Source organism: Tiliqua scincoides, chromosome 2 (assembly GCF_035046505.1).
Source record: "Tiliqua scincoides isolate rTilSci1 chromosome 2, rTilSci1.hap2, whole genome shotgun sequence".
In the NCBI taxonomy this organism is placed as follows: domain Eukaryota; kingdom Metazoa; phylum Chordata; class Lepidosauria; order Squamata; family Scincidae; genus Tiliqua; species Tiliqua scincoides.
In genome coordinates this window covers 201,055,037-201,079,414 of record NC_089822.1, presented here as the reverse complement: position 1 = coordinate 201,079,414, position 24,378 = coordinate 201,055,037, and the positions used below count along the sequence as shown (strand labels likewise).

The 24,378-nt window shown below is 46.2% G+C and overlaps 1 protein-coding gene across 3 annotated transcripts in view; it reads right to left on the bottom strand.

Annotated features, from left to right (window-relative positions):
* Positions 1–19,046, bottom strand: part of NSD1 (nuclear receptor binding SET domain protein 1) — a 67,754-nt gene extending 48,708 nt beyond the window's left edge. For all 3 annotated transcript variants that reach the window (XM_066613502.1, XM_066613503.1, XM_066613504.1), the window contains exons 1-2: positions 18,993–19,046; positions 17,431–18,341 (exon numbers count right to left, since the gene is read on the bottom strand). In XM_066613502.1, the coding sequence (XP_066469599.1) occupies positions 17,431–18,321 (891 nt within the window). In that variant the 5' untranslated portion in view covers positions 18,322–18,341; positions 18,993–19,046. The remainder of the gene's footprint in view (positions 1–17,430; positions 18,342–18,992) is intronic.
* Between the last annotated feature and the right edge of the window lie 5,332 nt (positions 19,047–24,378).

Here is a 24,378-nt window from a genome sequence, read left to right as displayed (position 1 = left end):
GGCTGTTATCAGGTTTCAACATTTTTCATGAAGATGTTGAACTGTTGTGCTGAGTTATGATTGATAGAACTGTTACAGACTGGTCACACAGGCCAACACACATTTTGCTTCCTTAAACGTTACACCAATTCCTGGGTATATTTGGGGTGCCGATTCCAAAAATGGCATCTGTTTTGCCCTATCACATCTAGTTTTGGAGATATAGTATAGCCTCTTTAGTGAATGGTTCAAGCAGCTTCCACCAAGACTTACTGCGGTTCAAACTCTCCCCAAGAGTTTGAAAACCGCTGCCATCATATATAAAGAACTAAGATCTCGTAGCACAAAAGACAAAAACACAAAACTCTGCTAATACAATATTTTGCTGAGTTTCATATTTGGAGTAAACTTTTGTTCTAGAACACATTTTTCATCAAAAATAGAATTGGAATAACGTGAATAGAGTGTTACTCTAATATGTAGCATTCTAGATTCACACTTTACATAAGAGAGCCTCCCAGGAATGGAATTAACAATCAAACTGTTCTCTTCAGCACATATCTTAATTTTAATAGTGTAGACTTTTCATAGAAATGGGACCTCCATTTGCGATTTCTGTTGCAAGTCTGTGTGTGGAACCAAGGCATAAGCTGCTCCAAGGCACCTCCAGACAAGTACCTTGAAACACCAGTCAGTTGTCATTTTTCTACATGCAGTCATACAGGAAATTTCAATGTTCCTTCCACATAGCAGGAAATGAGAGAAGTTTGGGGGTGTTGCAATTATACTATGTCCAATTCACCTTTATTGGGCTGTGCATACTGGGGCTAGAACACTGCTGGGACACAGTTAACTGATCTCCTACCAGGGATGGAACCTCAAGTCAGGTGACTTGAGTCTGAATTGCAAAAACATGTGATTTCCACTGACTTGTGCAGACTCTAGTCACCTGCATCAATGTCTTGGGCAATGAGTCTGAGGCCATTGACTCAGAACTCAGGCCCCGCACATGCAGACTTGAGTCTGCACGTGTCTCTGTGTGCTTGCTTACTTTTTTTCACGGCATGAAAGATCTCATGGGGCCATCATTCAGACCAGATAAGCAGCAGAGACGTTCCTGCCAGGAGGCAGGGAAGGGTTAATATTTTGCTTATGCATCAAGCAGGAGGCAGAGGGAGTGGGCTCTCTTTTCTGTCTCTGAAGGAACCAATGATCATTGGACAAAGGATGGGAGGTCTGATTTTTTTCTTTGGTTGAGGGAGGGCAGGAGAATGAACCCAAGGGGGCTCTTAGAATTGGCTGAAGAAGCCCAGGGAGTGGGTTCCAGTGCTAAAAAATCAGGGAACCACTGGAATAATCTCAAAGTTTGAGGGGCTTAGTTATGTGACCCAGCCTTCACCTGCCCCCACTACCTGTCATCGACTTGAAAAAAACACCCCAGAAAACAACTTGCCAGCATTTCTCTCTCTATACTTACACAAGCTTGCAAACTGCAGGAACTCAGTTCCTTGCTGGGCAATTAACATATTTTTGAACAGTCTCAGGGCTTGAGACAATTAGTTATCTGAGCTTTCCATCACCCTTGTTTTCACTGAAGGCTCTGCAGGACCCACCAGAAATCAGGGTCAAAACCCACCAAGAGGGTCCCACAGCTTGAGAAACGCTGATTTGTCTGATGAAGAATCTTGTAAGATACTGCAGTAAGCTTTCTGATACTTTGTATAATACAGGTTTATCCATTTTATATCCACAGATCTGGCTCAATGCGGGACCCCAGAGTCACAATGAGCTAGACTTGGTCCAAACTGAACTATCTGAAGCTCAGTTCCAGTTGCCTCTGGAGGGCTTTCTGAAGCCCAGAGGCCACGCACATCTGCCCGTGGCCTCTGTGGCAGTGGTGGACCTCCCCAGCCCCACATTGCAAAGGTCTGCGACGGTGCCCCCCTGTGGGATGCCGCCACCTCCTGCATGCAAACCCCCCCCAACTTATCTGGAGCTCACAGTGCCTCACACGACTCCAGGACGCATCGGGGAAGCCTTCTGGTTTTCTGATGCTTTTGAACTATGCTTCCGGCAAACTGGAAGCATAATTTCCAACCCCATCAGGAGCCTCAGAGAGCAAGCAGTGAGGCTCCACACCTGCGGCATTTGCTCCACCGCGTGAAAGGGAAGTCCACCACTGCTCTGCGGGCTTTATAATGGCTGTAACAGCCAAAAAAAGTTACTTCCGGTTTACAGAGGGAAACCGGAAGTGACATTTTTATGTCTTATGAAAGGATGAATGCAGCCTCTGCGGGCTTCAGAAAGCCCTCTGGAGGTGACCAGAGCACTGCTCCAGTCGCCTTCAGAGGGTTTAAAGGGGCTCAAAACCACAGATTTCATGATCTGCTATTTTCAGTATCCACGGGGGAGGGTCTGAGAATGGATTCCTCGTGGATACCGAGGGCCCCACCTGTATTGTCTCTCTCTGTGATATTCTGCTTCTTCCAACTGGATTTGAATTAATGTAGCTTTTAAAATATTTTCTGTGGCTCTACTTTCTTGACTACATTTTATGTATCTCCTGATGGTCAGGTTCCAAAGGGTCCCACAGAGCTGGGTTTACAGATTCTTCCTTCCAACAGTACAGTACTCCCACCCTCAAATGTTGAGAGTTCAGCTCTTCAAAGGCATGAAGGGCTGTTGCCAGAAGGCAGAAAAATAATCCATTAACTAATTATATTCATCAATAATTGTTAACTAGAGAGAGTAACATAAAACTGTGAAAATTCTGCTCCTGAAGCCATGACAAACATGCCTCTAGGAACCCTGGGTGGGGAGGCAACTGCAGAAGATATACATTGCTTCCCCGGCTTATCTCCTCCAATATATTTCTATTGCTAGGTACTTGAACTGTACTTCACAAGAAAGGTGAAATATTGTAAATAATTGTTTATGAAAAAATAATTTACTAAAAAAAAAAAAGGAACATATTATAAAGTATATACTATAAATTATAATTCCATATCCTATCATTTACTATGCTAAAGACTTCAAAATCACTATAGCCAGGGTCCTATACGTGATATATTGGCACCTACAAGTGCCCAGACTATAAACAAATGGGTAAATAAACTGAGAGTATGCTGTCATGGCACAATTAACTGTTCAATGAAAGAAAGAGGGGAAAAGCCAAAAAACAGTATGTTACAAGACATCTTTTATTACTTTTATTGGAAGAATATTGGATTGTGGCAAATTAGAAACTGTTTTAACCTATGAATTTTCCTAAATATTTACCTAATACTGAATAATTATGTGTTTTCTTTCCAGTACTGACTTAGGGCCCAAGCCTATCCAGCTTTCCAGCACCGGTGAAGCCACAATGCAGCCTTGAGGTAAGGGAACAAATGTTTCCATACCTTGAGTAGGCTTCTGTGACCGTCCCACCACCACAGGATGCAGCGCATGCCTCATTGGCATGGCTGCATCAACACAGGAAAATTGGATAGGATTGGGCCCTTAGAGCCTAAGAGCTGGCTCGAAGAGCTGGTGCTGGTGGCGTGAATGTACTGTAAAGCATGTTCATGGCACTTGGAGAGGAGGGGCTGCTGGCACTGGGACAGCGCCACTTGGCACTGAGCCTCAACACCGCGCGGGCAACCAGTTGGCACTCCTGCAGCACTGGCTGGCAGTATTTTCAGGGTGGGGGAAGGCAGGGGGTGGATGAAACAGGGCAGAGGAGGAAGACTGGGCCTGTGAGGGGGACAGAATTTGAGGCTATGCCACCATATCCTATCCTCCCTCCTGGCCCGGGCAGCCCGACATGGGTCTCCTTGGCTCTGCGCCTGCTCAAACACAAGTGCAAAGCTGAGGAGACCCACTGCCTCCAGCTGCTGTCTACCTGAGGTAAGGGAACAAATGCTCCCTTCCCCCAAGGAGACTTCTGGCAGTATCACAGTGCCAATAGGATCAGGTGGTTGTCATTTTGGCACTGCCGGAGCCAGGGGAGCTGGGAACCATAGGACTGGGCTGTTAATTATTTAACTATTTAATTAGAACAAACTCTTTTTTTCAAAACCTTGGGAAAAGATTCCAGCTCACCCCACAAGTACATATTTGTACTTAATTACAATTAAGTACAATGATCTGAACATATCCTTAAATGTATTACGTTGAAGCCAAATTATTCAGGAGCATGCAGAGCAGGGGTGGAACCACCTCTGGTGGGACCGTGTGAGGCAGAACCACCCCATCATAGTCCATGGAAAAGAACCTGCTTACACCCAAGGAGGCTCTCTTTACACCCAAGAAAGCAGATGTAAGGAGAGCCTCCTCTGGGGTAAAGAGAGCCTCCTCGGGTGAAAGCAGGAGGGGTGCCTGCAGTGCTTTTCCATGGACTATGACAGGGTGGTTCTGCCTCATCTACCACCCCTGCACTGCATGTTCCTGAATGGTCAGCTCTACTGGACTCACTGGAAGCAAGGTAGCAAAATAAATAATATAGGCCGCAATCCTAACCAACTTTCCAGCACTGACATAAGGGCAATGCAGCTCTTAGGTAAGGGAACAAACATTGCCTTACCTTGAGGAGGCCTCCGTGACTGCCCCCCAACTGCAGATGCAGCACACATCCCACTGGCACAGCTATGCCAGTGCTAGAAAGTTGGTTGGGATCGCGCCCATACTTGCATAAATCAACATTTTGGAGATACGGGCTACTAAGAATATCACTGAAAACTACAAAGCTATCTCATTAATAACTGTGATGTTCATTGCTCATTAAGAAAGCACTTGAAATTTTACACACTTCCTAGTTTTGGACCAATCTGAGAATACAGTTGGCCCTCCTTCTCAGCTGGTTCAGCACCCACAGATTCGACTCAATGTGGATGCCGACCCGCAGCTGGAGGGCCTCAAGAATCCACCTGGACGTGACTGGAAGTGACCTCCCAGTCACTTTTAGAGGTGCTCTGAGGCACAGAGAGATCACATGCAACCTCCTTGTGCCTCAGAAGGTCTCCCAGACGCTTCTGAGGGACACTTCCAGTTTGCCAAAAATCTGGAAGTGCTTCTTCGGGTTTTTCAGCAATCTGGAAGTGCCTCTCAGAAGCCTCTAATTAAGCCTCTAAGAGGCCTTCTGAGACATGAGGAGGTCACATGCAGCCTCCCTGTGCCTCAGAACACCTCCGGGCACAATTGGAAGGCATTTCCAGTCATGTCTGGAGGTCCTCTAAGCGCCCCCTGCAGATTTGAATTTCCACAGATTTTGGTATCCACAGTGGGTCCTGAAAGGGATTCCCCACTGACAGTGAAGAACAATGAGGAAATCCCTGCACTAACGATTGAGATCACCACCTTGGAACCTCTACAGTTCTACATACTTCAGCTTAGTCAGAGTACAGATCAAACTGTTTTATATTTTTAAAACAGTAATCCAATTGGGTTTTGTTCAGCAGAAACACAGAGGTTTTCCACAGAGAAGAAGTACTGAAAAAAGGAGAAAAGTTTTAAGTGTAAAACATTTTCAGACACCACTCAACAAGCATAGGGAGGAAAGTACAGGTACAGCACACACTTCCTTCACTTTCAAGAAAATACTTGTTTATATTTATTATTAGGAATATTTATACTTAGGGCTTGCTTACAAGAAAGCTTCTGCACTCCTCTTCCCTCTCTCCGCTATTGTGGTGCACAGTCACATTTATCTTGTAAATAGTATTTACTCCCCTGCCCCATCGCCACCATGTTCTGCCCTCCCCCATCCTGTCCAGCCTCCCCCACCAACTTACCTGCCTTGGTGGATCCAGGGGGATCTACCAATGCACACGGGAATGCTCCAGCCTTCCCACCAGCACTCCAACAGCACGTGCCTCCACGCACTGTCAGAGGAAGGTTTACAACTACCATAAGGCAGTCAGCAGTCCTATCCAGCTTATATACAATTAATTCCCAGTTAACACAGTGGAACTTACTTCTAAGTAAATCTGAATAGCATTGACTTGTATTATTATTATTAATAGTATTTATATACCGCTTTCCAATGAAAGGTTCACAAAGTTCACAAAGCGGTTTACACAGAAAGTGAAATAACTAATGGCTTTTAAGAAGCCTACTTCAAGTATTTTAGAAATTAACAGTCCCAATTAAAGGTTAAAGTTGTTAATCTGTTCTATGTTCCAGTTAATTGCTAACTGGGTAACTGCTAGTTGGTGCTCCTCTTTTATTTAACAGGGGGTGAGAAACTGGCCTTCCTCACCCCAGCAGTGTCTTTCCTAGTGGCTGTCTGCTGATGTTCTTTTGCATCTTTTTAGATTGTGAGCCCTTTTGGGACAGGGAGCCATTCGTTATTGGATTTTCTCTGTAAACCACTTTGTGAACTTTTCATTGAAAAGCGTTATATAAATACTGCTAATAATAATAATAACAACAACAAACCAAGCTCTCAAAAAGTTCCTGCATAAATGCTTTCACAGACTACGTATAAAGTTTCTCCTGCATTTCTTCATGTAGGGAAGGACCTAAATTTAAGAAAACACGTAAGAGCTTCAGAAAGATGCAGGAAAAATGCCTTGTTAAAAACCTCAGGTCCCCTAATTTCATCTTTTGAACTAAACTGTAATGGAGTGCAAGTGAAGTTTTAAAACTCTAACCTTTTCTTATCTAAGGGTATCATATGCCACAAAAACAGCGCTTGGGAAACAAATGTATGTGGGGAATAATTATTAATAGAAACTATTTTATAATGCTGATCCTAGTCTTAAGCTGATTTAAGCACAGGTGTTGCCTTGATTTCAAAAAGACACATTAGAACCTTAGTCCCATCAGAAATAACCTCAAAATAGTGGCTGCATTACTTTTCACATTGTTTTAGTAAAAACATGAAAGAATTAAGGCCCAAATCCTAACCAAATTTCTAGCACTAGCATAGCTGTTGCAGTGGGACATGTGCTGCATCCTGCTGTAGGGTAGTAGTCACGGTGGCCTCCTCAAAGTAAGGGAATGTTAGTTCCCTTACCTTGATACTGTATTGCCCTTATGCCGGTGCAGGAAATTGTGTTAGGATTGTACCCTAAGTTGTGATAATTTTTGTTTTAAAAAAACAACAACTTTTCATCAAGTTTCAATTGTACCACACAGTATGCAGTGACATTTTGATTTACGCTCCCTTATCATCCTCCCTAATTTTCAAAAAGTTGGCATAAATTAAATATTGCCAGGTTTTTAAAGAGTTCAGTGCAGGCTCTCAGACTACTTCTGTCCCATTTCTTTTGCAGGCTGTTTTAAAATAATATTTCCCATTTTAGAATTTATTCTCAACCAAAATGAGAAAATAGTCCTACTGGAAAATAAGAGCACTTCCACTGAGACAGTCAGGCCATTCAGCCTAACTGTAAAGCCCAGAACTACTATTCCACCTCAAAAAAAAACAACAACAAAAAAACCTCATTACGACACTAAGACACTTTAGCTTACCAGCATCAAAGTCCAAGGAATACCACTTGCCTGTGCAAGGTTATTTATGAGCCCACTCTTGTGCCTCTGTCTCTCATCCCACTGTTGTGTGAAAGGGTCTCATGCAAATACAGATGGGCCCCAGTATCTGCAGTGGATGCGTTCCTGCCCCCCCCCCCCCAAGGATACCAGAAATACTTTAGTGTTGGTGGGTTGAATGTGGCTCATGGGCTGTAGTTTGAAGACCCCTAGTTTAGCTGTGTTATGAAAAGTGTAAACGATCTGAAAGATGTTACCCTCAACCTCTTGTCCCAAGATTCTGAAAAATCACACTGAAGTTAGATACAATGTAGCTCTTAGGTTCCCAATGCTCAAAATGTTCCCTTCTAAGAATGGACAACTGAGAACCATCTGCAGTGCTTGACTAAAAAATGGGGAAGGATACACTGCTGGAAAGATAATTCTGATCGTCTCTCCTTCTTGGGCAGCTTCTCCACTCTCCTCATTTTCTTATTTTAAAGAAAAAAGCTACCTAGGAAGATCTATCCAAACAGTCACTTGCTATTTTTCACCAAAGCACAAAACTGCTTCTTCTCTGCTGCTCTCAAATCTGAGGCAAGGAGAGAATGAATGTTGCCTGAAAGAGGTAAGGATCTTTGGAAGAGGTGTGAAAAGAGGGGATCACTGGTCAGCAAGAAGAGACAGGGAAAGGAAGACTGAAGTAGGTAGGGGCTGAAAGAAAGGACAAGGGAGATGGGATCCCAACTTGAAGACAGACTGAGTGGTTTGTATTAAGGGAACCAGGATGTAGGGGTAGCGATTGCGCTTTAGTGCCTACCATTTTCTAAAAACAACAGAGCCGTGTACCATCTTTAAGACTAATCAACTGATTTCAGCATCAGACTAATGTTTCTGCTGCAATGGAGTAACACAGTTATCCTTCTGGAAGCTGTTACCATACTCCAGTAACATCAATGGACAACATTAGATTTGCTTTGTGCTTCAACTGACACCATCAAGCCTCATATTTCATTAGTCATGAAACAGAATTGTTATTGCAGAATGGATTGTAAGGCTGCAATCCTATCCACACATACCTGGAAGTAAGCCACATTGACTAGAATGAAACTTGCTTCTGAGTACGCATGCACAGGATTGGTATGCAAGTCTTTCTGCATTTAACCCATGGATACTTTCTCTACTGTCTTTTTTGAGAAGGGGGGAGGTGGCAAGCTCAGTTTCACTCCAAGTTGTATGGCTTTTTCATCTATAAGAAAACTTGCAGCAAATTATAAACATATTTAGTTTACTGTCAGAATTCGTTTACCATTTCAGACAACTTTCAGAGCAAAATGTGTGTTTTTTTTTTGCAAACTTGGATCTCAAATCATTACAGTTATATAATGGCTAAAAGAGATATTAATTGCAATTTTTGAAAATCTACAATGAAGACAAAATTCTGGACTACGAGAAACTAAAGAAAAAATGCTGTTACATTAGCGCTAATGCCTAAAACAAAGGTTCTCAAACAGGAGGGTTGTGACCCACCAGCTGGAAAGCCACTGCCCCTTTCCCTTTAAGGGGTGGAGGGCAAGACAAAGTAGCAACACAATCTCTAAAATTATGCCACTGCAGGGGAAAGGGGGCTGTTTTTAATATTACTTATCTGCTGCCAGCCCTCTTCAGGGCTCCCCATGGCTTGCAGAATGTAAAGAAACTATTGTGACCCACTTCTAGGCTGTGATCCCAGACAGCAAGTAAGTTAAACAGCCCCCTTTCCTACACAGATGCGCTATCCTGGGGATCATGTCGCTGCTTTCCACTGCGCCCCGGCAAAGATCCTGGTCCTTTAACTCACGGAGAGTTTGAGAACCAGTGGCCTCAAGAATTTGCTTTTCCTTTGGAAAGAACTTTTGCAAACATATTTTCACAATGAACTCATTTTTTCCATATTATAAGCAAATATAAGATTACTACATGTAGTGGTCCACTACTTAATAGACGTCAAAATATGTATTGCTTAGTTTTCTTGAAACTGCTAAACAAATAAGTAAAGCAGGAGCTCAAAATCCACGTCAGTCTTTATAACCTAGTAAACCCTAGTTAAACAAACAGAACATACAGCCAAGTCAGTGTGTGACCCTGTAATACATCCCAATGACCCAATTTTGAGATTGCAGTCCATAAACTGTTCAGGACTCTCAGTATAAAGCAAAAATAATAGATTAGAAATATTGCTTTCAGCTGCTTTTCATATATGAGCTGTAATTACTACATAAAAGGCTCATAGATAGCACATAGAAAGTCATATCTCACCCAGATTGAATGACAATTTTAATCATCAAGAAAAAAACCTTTCAAACAATTTTCTATCTATTTTCTTAACACATATTATCAATAAAATTTTTATTAATTCAAAAAATTCAATGCAGTACATAGAAACATGAATGAATGAAAAAAGAATGAAAAAAATTATGCACACTAAGAGTCCAATCCTGAGCTCCCATGGTGCGTGGCTGTGGCGGCACCAAAAACGGCTGCTGCTGCATCCTGCACACCCACAGCAGCTGCGGGTGGCACCTCAGGAGAAGGGGACATTTGTCCCCTTCCCCTGGGTAAAGGGAGTAGCCCAACAATGTGGGGTAAGAGCCTTCATGTCAGGCGCTGAGCCTGATCCGAAGGCTCTGGATCCCTCCCCAGCACACCTCCCCCCACCTCCCGCCTCCCCGTCACATCTCCCCCCTCCCCAGAACACCTCCTCCCCACCTCCCCCCTGCCCCCCTTTCCTCTCCACTGCTCAGCAGTCTGTGTGACTGCCGAGCAGTGGAGACCAGGTGCTTACCTGGCGCTAGCCCTGCACTGGCCAGCCCTGGGCTAGCACGGGTGCTTGCCCAGCATTAGGACTCCCGAACATGCCTTATGGCATGTTTGTGACAGTGCGTGCCGGCGATAAACCGGTGCGCTGAGCTCAAGATTAGGCTCTGATTTGTTAACACACAGTGCAATCCTATTTTTTCTACTCAGAAGTATCACTGAATTCAGTGAAATTTACTTCCAATTAAGAATGCATAAGAGTGCAGCCTTACTTATTGAAGATTTTGTTTACAATTTAGTAAAAAAAACAAAACCCTATAGAGGAATATAAACTTTGAACAATTATTTATTTTTGAGGTTAAATTTAGAACATCTTACATCTATACTATTTTAATGGGTAACGTTTTCATTATGTCTATCAGATACCAAAGCTGATAGCACAGGCCAACACACATTTGGCTTCCTTAAATGTTACACCAATTCCTGGGTATATTTGGGGTGCCGATGCCAAAAATGGCACCCGTTTTGCCCTATCACGTCTAGTTTTGGAGATATAGTATAGCTTCATTAGTAAATGGTTCAAGCAGCTTCCTTATGAGGATGCCTACACCATGGCTTCCTCATGAGAAAGCTGCTCGAACCATTCACTAATGAGGCTATACTATATCTCCAAAACTAGACGTGATAGGGCAAAACGGATGCCATTTTTGGCATCGGCACCCCAAATTCATATCAAACCACCATAAAGTTTGGGAAAAACTTTTCTGGCCCTCAATTTTGTAGGCCTGTGTAGTTACTAAGCACAACAGTTTACTTTCATAATGGGAAAAGGAAATGACCCTTTCTGTTTATAAAAAGTGTGGCATGCTTTCTTCCTTCCTCCCTACTTCCATGGCCTCAGACTTGGCGAGGAGGGAGTTTTCTCCATCCAGATTTTTGTCTTTCCTTTGGCTGGAGCATTCAGCCACTTTGAAATACTAAAAGAAGATGCACATAGGGCTTATAACCCCTTATGGGAGTTTCCCAGCGCTGGCACCACCATCATTGCCAGCACCATGAGAAGGTACCGCGGTCGCTAGAGAAGCCCAATTACTACTACTACCACCACCACAGCCACTGTTGCTGTTTCCTAGGTCTTGACAGGTATACCCAGAGGTAAGGGACCATGACAGATAAATATTCATAATATGAAAACTGAGCAAATTGCAGAGCTCAGGTAGTCAAAGAACACAGAAATAAAAGATCACACATACAGAAACAGAGGATGATCCTCCTCTAGGAGTATACCTGAATATAGGACCTAGATTTATATAGACTGACATCTCCTGGAGCCAGGTGCTGGATCCCAGTGCCAGTGATGACACGCAAGTCCTAGGCCCCCACTATCAAGCCTATAACGTTATAAAAGATAACTTATTGCATCGTATTTATACTTGTTCTGAGAAAGTCTTTTTGCTCATGTTCTTCATATATACTGCTATATATATATATATCCAGGGTATCTTAGAGATTGCCTACTCCCGTACAATCCGGCTCATCCTCTTAGGTCATCAGAGATGGCCTTTTTGCAAGTGCCACAGCCTAGAGAGGTATGTGGGGCAGTGGCAAGAAATAGGGCCTTCTCAGTAGTGGCACCAACACTATGGAATTCCCTTCCCTTTGACTTAAGAACTGCTCCCTCTCTTGAAACTTTTCAGCGAGGCCTGGAGACCTTTCTATATAGACAAGCCTTCTGAGTTCCTGGCCTTTTTAACATCTTTTAACATCTTAATATTTTTTAACATCTGTTTACAGGCCAGATCCTTTTTTAATTTGCTGCGCTATGCTCTTATCTGACTAGTTTTTATCAGACTACTGTTTTTATGATATGATATGTTTTATCTGTTTTTAAACTATGTTTTTAATTTGTTTTAACCTTGTTTTGTAAGCCACCTTGAGTCCCTTCAGGGAGAAAGGCGGGGTAATAATAATAATAATAATAATAATAATAATAATAATAATAATAATATAGTACATACAGAAAAAAGCCTATAAGTCACATGTTTCTCAAACAGCCATTATCAGAGAATGATAGATTCAATACGTTATTTATAGAGCATAAAAATAGGATTAAATTACTTGAATCCAGACATAATTTTAATTTAACTATTTTTTTACAATCTTACAATATTTAACTTTTTTTAAAAAATTAAATTTTAAATAAAACAAATTTTATCCACCCTGACTGCACTTCATGCAAACCAGCAATGAGCATCAATGATAAGAAAAACTCACACCCAGTACATATCTCGCAATAATCCTAGCCCAAGTTTGTCATGTGTACTAGAAGGAGAGATAATGAATCTTGCTGCTGGACTCAAAACCCACCCAATGGTAGGAAAAAACACCGACCCAAACCAGTGGTGGACCTGACATTCAGTGAAAGGGGCAAATGCCCTGGGCGCAGAGCCTCGTGCACCTCTAGGACTGCACAGAAGCTTCACTGAGGCTCCCTACACAGTCGGAAACTGTGCTTCCAGTTTGCCAGAAGCACAGTTTAAGAGCCTGGTGAAGTTTCAGTAGGTTTTTCTGGTGCAAGGCTCGGTGCGCTCTAGGTAAGTGGGGGAGGCAGATTTTAGCACAGGGGCGGGAGTATCCCGTAGGGGGTGCCATTGTGGACCTTTGCCCCAGGGTGCAGGGCTGGGGAGGTCCACCACTGACCCAAATCAAGCATATTGGTTTTAGCAGCAAAACCCCAATGGCTCAATAGTCCCTTATGAGACCCTGATAACTACAATAATCAAGTCATACACAGGCGTGCACCGCTTAACAACTGCTTAATTTAACAATAGACCATATATATGACAGTGGTCAAAGCACAATAAAGATGCTCTTAATGAGGCAATCCCATAGCCTGCAGCAGAATGTCTGTTTACAAAACAGAGAGGCTGTTAATACAAAGAAGAGGCAATCTATCTCCAGTAGCCTGTGCAGCCTGTGCAGCCAGCTAGTGTTTGGCAGGGCAAGACACTGTTTACACAAAAGCAATGGATTGGACTGAATGTTCACTTAATGACCTGATCGCATAAAAACAGGGAGCAGGGAACATATCCCTGTCGTTAAGTGGCGAACACCTGTATTTGCTAATACTACCATTGAAGTCTTTTAGCTAAATGCACGACTGATAACTTGATAAATTTGACACCTACCTGGACTCCTTGCTCTGAGCCCATTGCAAAGGTCAGTACTATGAAACCGCAGAAAACTTAAAATAATGTTTCCTTTCATTCTGAAAGCCTTAGTATTGCAACTTAAAATGAAGTTTCCTTTTCTTCCTGCCTTCCTAAGAACCTACAAACACCCTGCTAGATCAGACCCAGTCCTTCAACCTGTTACCCAGAATGCCTTTGGAAAGATCACAAGCAGGAAATCCCCTCTCCCACTGTTGCTCCCCAGCAACAAGCATTCAGTGGCATCCTGCTTCTGAACCTGGAAGTGGCAAACAGCCTTCATGACTAGGAGCCAGTGTGTGCTCTGTTGAGTTTGTCTACATTCTCTTTTAAAGCCATCTAAGCTAACAGCCACCATCGCATCTTGTGGCAATGAACAGCATCAATTAATTATGTTGCCTTCTAACTTTACAAATCTCACAATAAAATCTGATTTCCAAAGAACCACGTTCCAATGACCTAAAGCAATGAGATGACACGATCATAAGAATTCCACACAAATAAACTCAATTTGCTTGTTTTTCTAACATGAACTAGATCATATACATCAAAAAAGTCTGTATACGAGTGAACTGTTTCCACTTACACACACACAGTTTTTCCACTTGTTAACTTAGAAGTTAAAATGATGCTATCAAAGCACTGTGGAGCCGCTGAACTTAAAGTCAATCTTTGCATAGCTCAGAGCTCAGCTACTCAGAAGTCAACTATAACATGAGACATCATCACTGTGCATCCAGAGGCCCTGTCCTGCCACTGTGCAGCCACAGAAGGGCTCCACACAGCAGAGGGGTTATTACAGACAACACTGGTCATGACTACAGAATACAGTAGAACTTTGGTATCCACAAGGGCTTGGATACCGATATTCGCAGATACTGGAGCCCCTTTTAAAAACATTTTTAAAAAGTAAAAATCAGTAAGAAATTAGCCTTCCCTACCTTCATGCCACAAAATTGTGCTGTTTGCAGGGTTGTAGGGCAGTCTTCTGTACTCCTGTAAGCCATTTTGGGGTCGTGCAACCTCTTGGTTTGCCCAAGAATGCATTACATGACCTGGAAGCAGCTTATAGAAGCACATAAGACTAGCTTGCAGCACTGCAAATGGTGCGATTTTGCTGCATGAAGGTAGGGAAGGCTATTTTCTTACTGGTTTTTACGTTTAAAAACATTTTTAAAGGAGGACCATTTGTGGATAGTGAAATTCAGATACTGGATCCACAGATAAGGCAGGTCCACTGTATAACTTGCCACAGTAATATGGCATACCTACTAATATTGTTTGTATTGTCTTTCTTTTTAGGCTCACTTTGCAAAAAAAAAAAAATCATCTTTTTATTTTCTTTGTACTTAGGGAGTCGTATCCAAAAAAACCATGACTAAGGATCACTGAAATTGAGAAACGTTTGTCAAGACTAATGTAAGTCCCATGAATTTGAATAGGGTTTGACTTGATTAACTTTCTTTTAATACAAACCAGGCAATATTAATTATTTTTGTTAATATTAATATTTACCTGTCCATATTAATTTGTACATATCCATTTAGGAGACCACTTCATGTATCTGATGTAGAGCGCAATCCTAACCAACTTTCCAGCATTGACATAGCTGTGCCACTGTGGCCTGCACTGCATCCTGCAATGGGGAAGTAGTCAAGGCGGCCTCCTCAAGGCAAGGGCATGTCTGTCACCTTACCTTGGGGCTGCATTGTGGCTAGGTCAGTGCTAGAAAGTTGGCTCAGATTGCACCCATAGTGTGTTCCGTCCCACAAAAACTTATACCGCTGTAAACTAAAAGACATCATAGGAACACTTATGTTGGTTTTGCTATGTCAGTCCAACATAGTTACCTCTCTGGAGTTTGTAGCTATCATTCAAATAAGAGCAGATGTCACTATCTGAAAATTAGATTACTTTGTATAAGTAGTTTCTTGTCACAGTAACCAAAATATCAACTCCAGGTACTCTGTAATAAAATTGCAGAAAACATTGTTCTTTTGTTACCCTTGCTCACTGGGTAAGAGGCACTTTTTCAAGTGGGTGCTCCTCTTTTAATTAGCAGGGGGAGAGTAACAGGTCCTCCTCACCCCAGCAGTGTCTTTTCTAGTGGCTGTCTGCTGGTGTTTTGCATCTTTTAGATTGTGAGCCCTTTTGGCAGGAAGCCATTTGATTTTTCTCTGTAAACCACTTTGTGAACTTTTGTTGAAAAGCGGAATATAAATACTATTAATAATGATAATGATAATAATAATAATACCACCACCACATTGGAGTTTTTTTACCATGGTGAAAATTCCTAACCACTTTGGAAATCATTTTAAGTTGGGTTGTCATCCATTTAAAGAAATCTGAGTTGATTAAATACATGAGTTTTAGTTGATTAGTCCATCAGTTAAACCTGCAGATGTTTCATATCAATAAAAATAATAGTGCTGAGCAAGAAGCATCACTTTGCTTTTAAATGATAAACACGTGTCATAGCAAGCATTGACCTAGAAGAGGCTTTCCCCTGTGATGTGAAAGTAAAGGAGGAATGCCTCCTTTCAGATGGTGCTTGCCATCTGTATTTGTGCTAGTAATCAAATTATTGGTTAATACAGAAGCAGATCTTGAAAATACATATATTTAATACAAATATATGTATTTTTAAGATCTGCTTCTGTATTAACCAATAATTTTTCAAATTATTCATATGATTAAATCAATAAACCACTGCCACTCTTAAGCATTATTTACAAAGGGCCCAATCCTATCCAATTTTCCAGTGTTGGTGCAGCCCTGATAATGGGGCATGCGCTGCATCCTGTGGTGGGAAGGCAGTCACAGAGGCCTCCTCAAGGTATGGGAACATTTGTTTCCTTACCTCCAGGTTGCATAGTGGCTGCACCAGTGCTGGAAAATTGGATAGGGTTGGGCCCAAAGTTGTAGCTGGAAATATACCTTCAAATTCAAGGTGACTCTCACCACTATTCAAACCCAATGTATACACACTCCAGTGCTTCTCTTATATTTATTTAACACCACAGAAAAATTATGCTGAACATACCAAATCATTCTACACAACTCAAAGGGAACAGAAGGTGGCCAGATTCATCTCCTAAATTTTTAGATGAAATCTTCTAATTTTACTAATAAAAGAATGTATTTTCTAACTAGGATCACTTCACACACAACATTTTAACAACTAATAATGTACTATCTAGATACATGTACGCAAGTTTGCATTGTTCGTATGTATATGAATGGGGGAAGCAACAACTGACAAGTTTTTGAAGTGTGTTCACAAAGAAAAATAATATTAATGCAATTTTTACATTGTAATATTTTCTACACTACTGTGTAGTTAAAACATTGTGTGTGAAGCAGTTCTAGCAATCTTACAAATTCAGCTAGAAATCCAAGAATAAAGCTTTTACCGCATATAACTTATTTTCAAATCTCAGCTCAGATTTTGCATAAAACAATAGTTGTAAGAGCAAGTTCTCCCAAGAATGTCTCGGTTTTCACATAAGCTTTTTTAAAAACCTTATTTTAGCTAATAATAAAAACTGACTAATATGGCCAGAGAGCAGGATTCTATGAGAGATGCACATTTTCAAATCATTAGAAAGTTATCAGATAATAAATCTGGCAGGATGGCTGCCATAAACCAGCCAAGAAAGATGACAGCTCCTGTACCAAAAAAATAAATAAAAGGAAACAAACTTAACTCAGCTTCTAGAATAAAGTGAACAACCAGTGAAATTCTTCACTGAACCAACTTTTAGGATTGTATGCCATGCACAAGAGCTACCAAAAAAACTTTGTTTTTAAAGCTCTCTCACTTCAGCTTTTGCAAAGGGAAACACGTGAAAATCTGACAACCTGTTAACTCCACCCACCTCCCACTCATATGCTTCTCTGCAACAGCAATATACCAGAGGAACACTATATAAAATTATTTCCCCATAAATAAATTTGCAGAGAACTTAACTGATACCCCAAGACTGCTTACAGATGGTAATCCAGCTGTTGATGGCTTTGTAGTAATTGATGTTTCAAGTCTTTCTATCAAGTTTCCTAACATGATAGAATTCTGATCTGGTTCTTCCTTTTCCAATACCTTTGAAAAGCTGAATTGTTTTTCCATTTTCAGATCTGTATCTCCAGATAAATAAGTCATTGAGTGCAAGCCTATTTTCTCAGTTCTACTTCCTACTCCAGATTCTTTGTAAGAGTTACTTTGTATTTGCTCTGGAGCAGAGGGGGCTGACAAAAAGGCAGAAATTGTCTCATTGTGTCTAATTTCTATGGAGCCACCTGGCTGGTTCCCTTGACTCAGTTCTGTCTCACTCTCAAACCCTGTCTCCTCACTGCAGGTAGTTGCAACTGTATTATTTTTCATCACAAACTTAATTTCTTCCTCCGGGTTTTCTTCTGCTGTCAGGAATGATGCTTCAGAATCCTTATCTTCCTCCAAGCAAGACGCCAGAGAGTCAAAATCCAGGAGCCTGGCAGAGTCCTGCTGAGTGCCAAAGTTTTCTGGGTTGCCTAAGACCGGAGAGTCCCTGCAGAGATCTGGGGGCTCTGGGCTGGAGTCGCTCCTTTCCAGTTCTTGCAGACACTCGGAGTCGTCCTTGGAGCCATTCAGATATTCGGGATTGATCATGGAGGCCAAATCCTGCAGCCTCCTCAAGGGGATGTAGCAGGAGGAAGGGTCTTGGCCAAAGCCGGCCTTGGACGCTGCCGTGGGCAACTGCATGATGCACCCATTAGGTGGCTCCGGGCTGCAGCTCTGACTCTCCCCCCCATAAGGGCTGTCCCCATCCTCTGCTACATCCAAAGCCAAGGTGCCGGGAAAAGGCGGCAGGCAGCCTCTCCTGCTCACTTCGCAGGCCTGATCCATCCTGTGTGGCGGACATCAACCTGTGAAGCAGACACAGCAACAATGGGGTCAGGGAAACCCTCCAGGGCCTTGTTCTCCAAAATGGCAGCCACTCTGCTGCTGCTGCTCCTCCTCCTCTCGGCAGCGGCGGCCGAGGCCCAGCAGACGCCTTCTGCTCCTGCCTGGGAGGCCGCAGAGCGCCTGCAACGTGCAGGGTGCATCCCACTCCCCTCCCCCCACCCGCTCCAGGGCAATACTGCCTCCGGATCGGCACCTCCCGAGGTGGCTTCCACAATAGCGCAGCATCTGTCCTGCAGTGGCTGCCCGGGAGCCCTGCAGGCCTGGCCAGGCCTGGCCTCGCGCACTCTCCCCTCTGCCACCCCTTCCCCCCAAAGCTGCAGCTGCTGAGCGATGCATCAAAGGCTTCTGGACCTTCGTCCACCCCCCTTCTGCACAGCCCGGGTGCCCCACTGGGCCCGGCTGGCAGCGGCTGCAAGAGGTGCCCCCACCCCGTTTCCAGAGGCCCTCCGGGGTGTGCTGCGGCGACCTTGCTGGAAGCTCTCCGCGGAGACCCTTTCCGGCCCCTGACGAGGGCAAGGAAGCCCCCACCACTTTACCTGCCGTCCCCCCCGCCCGACTCTGCCCTCCCACGCTCGGTGCAGGGCCAAAGCGAAGAGCCGACTTGGCCCTACCGGCTCCGTCTCCACACAGCTGCCTGCCAGCCTCGCTCCTTTGCTCGATCCCGCGTCCTGGCGCGCCGCTGCTCGCCCCGCGCGTCCACGACGCGCTCCCCCCCCCCGTGCGCGCTCGCGCGCGCCCCCTCACTGACTCTTGGGGTTCAGCAGCAGCTGCAAAAGCTGCGCTGTCCGATCGGCGCGTGCGCGCCTGCTCGCCCCCTTTGGGCACCAGACGGCCCAGCCCCTGCGCCTGCAGCCGCCCCCTAGCGCTGCCCGGCGCAAACCCTTCGTGCCCCACCTAGTGCTCTCTGCTCAGGCGCCCAGGCCGGTCTGCGAGGGCTGCGCGCCCCGGCTGGTGTCGGCTTGCAGCGCTACCCGGCCTGGCCTCGGCCTCCCTCCCTTCCCTCCCTCCCAGGGCACATGGCGCCGCAGCTCTCCTCTGTGCCCGCGCTGGGCAAGCCCTGCCTTTCGTGCTGCCAGCGCCCAGCACCATCCTTGCCCGCAGCCTCGACAGGGCTCTCCGTACCCAACCCAATCCACGCAACCACCCCGGCAGGGTGCCTGCGCCTGCGAGGCCAGGCCTTGGCTAGCGCCCCACCAAGCGCTGCAGCAGAGAGCAGGAGCGAGCAAAGATGGTGGCTGTGGAGCTCGCCCACCCACCACCCACCCTCCCGCTGGGCAGCTGCCGCTCCCCTTGCCAGCCCGGGGGAGGGGAGAGGAGGGGGAGCCCCCGGGCGCCCCGTGGCCAGCAGCCACCCGGGCTGCGAGTCTGCCTCGGGGCTCTTGGCAACACTGCAGGGTCTGGAGCTGCTTTGCACCTCCTGCACGGGCATGACCACGGCACCCAGGCGACCTCGCAGGCTCGTTTCACTCAGGAGAGGAGAGGGGAGCCCCGCTGGCCAACGCTGGGAGGAGGACGAAGCCAGGCCGTCCCCTCCTTCCCGCCCCACACAATGGGGGAAGCAGGGCAGGTCACCCTTATCTCCAGCCAACAATGGGGGTGGCGAACCAAGAAAGGCTGCGCGCCTGCTTTGCCCCCCGTCGGCAGATTAAGGGAGGGGAGACGCTCTCCTGGCTGCCCTGCGGCCCCGAACGGGGGGCGCCCAGTCTGCTTTCCGAGGCGAGGGACTCGGGCAGGGCCACACTGCGCCCCTGGTTGGAGCTGGCGGAAGGTTTCTCAGCGCTGCGTGCAAAGCCAGGCCGCTCCCCAGCGCCAGAGGGGGAAGGGAGGGCTCCAGCCCCCAGCCGATGGCTTGCCCAGCAAGGGGGCTGGAAGGGAAACTCTTGTGCGCTGCTCCTTCCCCATGAGCCGAGGGAAGCTTCTCTCAGCGCCCAGGCGAGCAGGGAGCTGCCCTGCACTCCCTTGCCCGGGCCGCCCGCCCGCCCTCTCTCCCCCTTTCCCGCCCTGGCAGCTGGTCTCCAGGGCCGGCAGCCGGGACGCTGCCTTCCTCCCTCGAGCAGCGCTTGCCGTCTCCAGGGCAGGCAGGCACCTTGCAGAGCGCGGCCACAGCAGCCGGATCCCCAGGTGCCCGGGGCCCGCTGCGGGGAGCCCCAGCTCCCCCCGTGCCCAACTCCTCCACAGCGCCTTGACATCGGTCAGGAGCCAGCGGCGGGCCTTGGCGGTGCGGCGCTCCCTCCTCCGCCTGCTGCAGCTCCTGCTTGGCTGCTGAGCGGAATGCAGTCGCCCCCTTCGCCTTCCCCTTCCCCCCGCCCGCCGCCCGTGCAACCTGCCTTGCGAAGCAACGCGGCCATTAGAGCCGGCAGCAGCCAAGGCGCACCAGATCTTCCCGGGGTGCAGCCCCAGGGCTGGTGTGGCTGGTGGGCTCCTTCGTTCTACCTCGCAGTCTTCGCCAGCTGTCTGCGTACAAGCAGCCTGCTCGGGGAACCGGGATCGCCGGTTTATTCTTCTTATTCTTATTTAATATTTATTTCCCCCCCTCTTTTTTAAATGCCCTCAGCTTCTGCAAAACTCTCCTCCTACCCTGAGTGGGTCCATTCAGATGCAAACGCTCGCGAGGCACTGTGGGGCCCAAGGCCATCGTCAGCTAGTGTCCTCGTTTGTTTTTGGATAAGCGCTACTAATGTGCAAGATGTTTTCCAGAGAGGGAGAGGGAGAAAGAGGAAAAAAACAGCCCTCGTGTGGTGACTTTGCCATCCAAGCAGAGAGGAAGGCATGATGCCCAGGCACCCTATAGTGGAGGCTTGGATCAGCTGATAATGAGGAATCTAGCACTGAGAAAGGTGCATTAGCTGATTTTCTGTGCCACACACTTTTGGTGCAAGCCTGGGCAGGTCACTTAAGCTTCCCTGATGAAAGCACCACAAAGTAGCTGGCTAGCAAGAGAACCTGCCGTGTGGTGTTCTGATACCATTTCATTACTCTAGGGCACAAGTTCTCAAAATACATCTTTAATACAGTAGATCTCTCTCTCTCTCTCTCTCTCTCTCTCTCTCTCTCTCTCTAGCATATCATATATCATGAAGTAAGGAAAACACCCCTGGAGCCTCCCAGTCACAACAGACACAGAACTCAGCTGTACAGAGCAGTGATCTTCAACCTTTTTCATCTCACAGCACACTGACAAGGTACTAAAATTGTCAAGGCAAACCATCAGTTTCCGGACAATTAACAAGACACACCATGCTGTCGGTGGGGGGCTCACATCCCCCAATGGCCCTACTAATATATGACCCTCCCCCAAACTCCTGCGGCACACCTGCAGATCATTTGCAGCACACCAGAGTGCCATGGCACAGTGGGTGGAAATGGCTGGTATAGAGCAAGAGGCCGACCCGGATAGGGCAGCTTCATACATGCATAACCAGCCCCAATAACTTGCTGGGCATTATTCATTCTTCTTGACCTGGGGTGCAGTCTAAATAAGTCTGAAGTAAAGAAGGAGGGGCCAAGTGCAAGCCCCACCTCCAAGAGGCAATCTTGCACAAAATGGAGCTCTGCTCCTAGGCACAGATAATCAACAACACAATGGGAGGTGCAGCAGATCTGTATGTGTGAAGGGGTGTGGGGGAGCAAGTTTACAGTTTCCTGACACACTGGATAATGAATATAATACTGTACTTAGCATTTTTGTAGTGCTTTCAAGTGTTCAACTTGCTATACATCACCATACATCAGTGGTTCTCAAACTCTCTGGGAGAGCTTGAGAGCCAGTAAGTCCTTGCAGGGCCAAGGGGAGGAGGCGGCGGGGGGAAGGCAGCGGCACGATCCCCAGGATCGCGCCGCTCAGGGGGCTGCAGGGACTTGGGTTCACTCACCCAAGCATCCTGCAGCCTCCCCGGGGTGCAGGGAGCCCGGCGCGACATTTGGCAGGGCTCCCCACAGCAGGGAAAGTGGATGCGGAGCAATCGCGCCCCGCCCCTGCTAAAGCGGAAGTGGAGCGCGATTGCTCCGCATCCACTTTCACTGCTGCGGGGAGCCCTGCTGCAGGTTGCCCAAGCCCAGCCCCCCTGAGCGGCACAATCCTGGGGATTGCGCCGCTTCCTCCTCCCTGTCTCCAGGCTGCCCCTGCAACTTAAGGGGGCAGGGGCCAGGGCCCGCAGGGTGGGGTGTCGCGACGCCCCAGTTTGAAAAGCCCTGCCATACATCATTAATACCTCTGTCCCACTGGCAGGTGATAAAAAAAAGTTTGCCCCTTCCTTGTTCCTGTCCATGTCTCCCAATCAAAGTCTGCTTCATGTCTTCAAGAACCTTGCTATAAAACAGACTGCCCACTGAACTGAACAGGGCCACTCTCTGTCCAGTTCAATGCTCAGGCAGTTTAGCTCTTACTGAAGACATGTAGGACCCTTGGGGCAATGCCCCCCTAATGCACCCTCTGCCTTTCCCCAGATGTTACACTGTGTGCTATCACAACCAAGATATTGAAAGTTCAGGGATCAATCTGGACTCTCTGATAGACATGTGCCCAAACTGGCTGACCTCAGAGAACTTCCTTGTGAACAGGCCAGTGGTGCCCAGCACACACACAAGTATTAGATCTTGTGATTTCCATTAAACTAGTCCTCTCCCACCCCCTTGACCTTGGGAACTTGGCAGGTTTTCCTCTCCCAGTCCTGGATCCAACTGATAGGAGTTCATGCCTAGCTACCCACCTGCTTTTCATATATTTCATGGAAGAGAGCAGGCCTTCCTGCTCTTCCTGGCCTTCCTGAATGCTTTTCTCAACTCCCTCTCTGGTTTGCCTCTCTATCACCCAGTCCTGTGTATCCTTCCCATCTGTTGGGCTTCCTTTCCATTCAGCTTCTTGGCCTGCTGCTTTATCTGTGCATGTTCCTGCCCTATCCCAGACACAGCACTCCGCTCTTCTGGTTTTAAGTCATGTGAGGTTGTTTCTCTGGCCAAAATGGACCTTTCACTTCCCTCACAGAAATTACTGTCAAACATCTATGAAAAAAATTGTATGGTAGACATTTTTTAGAAAAAACCAAACAAAAAACCTACAACAACATTTACACAACTTTTTAGGAGTAGCTCTGTGGTGGAGCACAGATGTTACATGCAGAAGTCCCCAGGCTCAGTCACTGATGTTCCCAGGCAGGGCTGAGAAAGTTCCTTGTCTGAAACCCTGTAGATCAGGGTTTCTCAAACTTTGAGGGAGCTTTACTCCTTCAGTAAGTTCTTGTGGGGGAGGGGCTAGGGCAACGATTCGACCCCCAGGATCTTGTGGCTAAGGAGGGCAAGGGGGGTGCTTTGCACTTACCTTTTAAATGTAGGGCTGCAGCAGGCTGCAGGAGATGTGGGGAGCCCGCACAGCCCTCCACAGCGCTCCCTGAGGCTTGGAATCAACAATAGAAGCGGGCACAAAGCTCCTACCACAAAACGGAAGTGCTTTGCGCCTGCTTTGATTGCAGATTCCAAGCCTCAGGGAGCGCTGCGGAGGGCTGCGCAGAGCTCCCTGCACCTCCTGCAGCAGCCCTACATTTAAAAAATAAGTGCAAAGCACCCCCCCTCACCCTCCTTAGCCACGTGATCCTGGGGATCAAGTTGCTGCCTCCCTCCCCTTCCCCCGCCCCTTAAAGGGATGGGGGAGCATTACACGAACTGGTGGGTGGAGACCCTCCAGTTTGAGAACAACTGCTGTAGATAATACTGAGTTAGAAGGACCGATATTGTTCTTTGTATAAGGCTGCTTCATATTATCTGAGGTAAAATACTCTGGAGCAGTTCTGACCATGGCCTCATTCACCTCTTTGCTTAAGCTTCCTAACTGTAAAATAAAGAGAGTAGCTCTGCCTTGTATTGCATGGAGCTTTGGTAGTTGTAGTTTGGTAGTTCTCGTAGATTCAGGAGGTGATCCAGATGAGGCAACATGTTCTCATAGTGAGTCAAACCCAGCCCAAGGGTTGCTAAAACATGCAAGGGCAAGAGCCTGCTAAATAA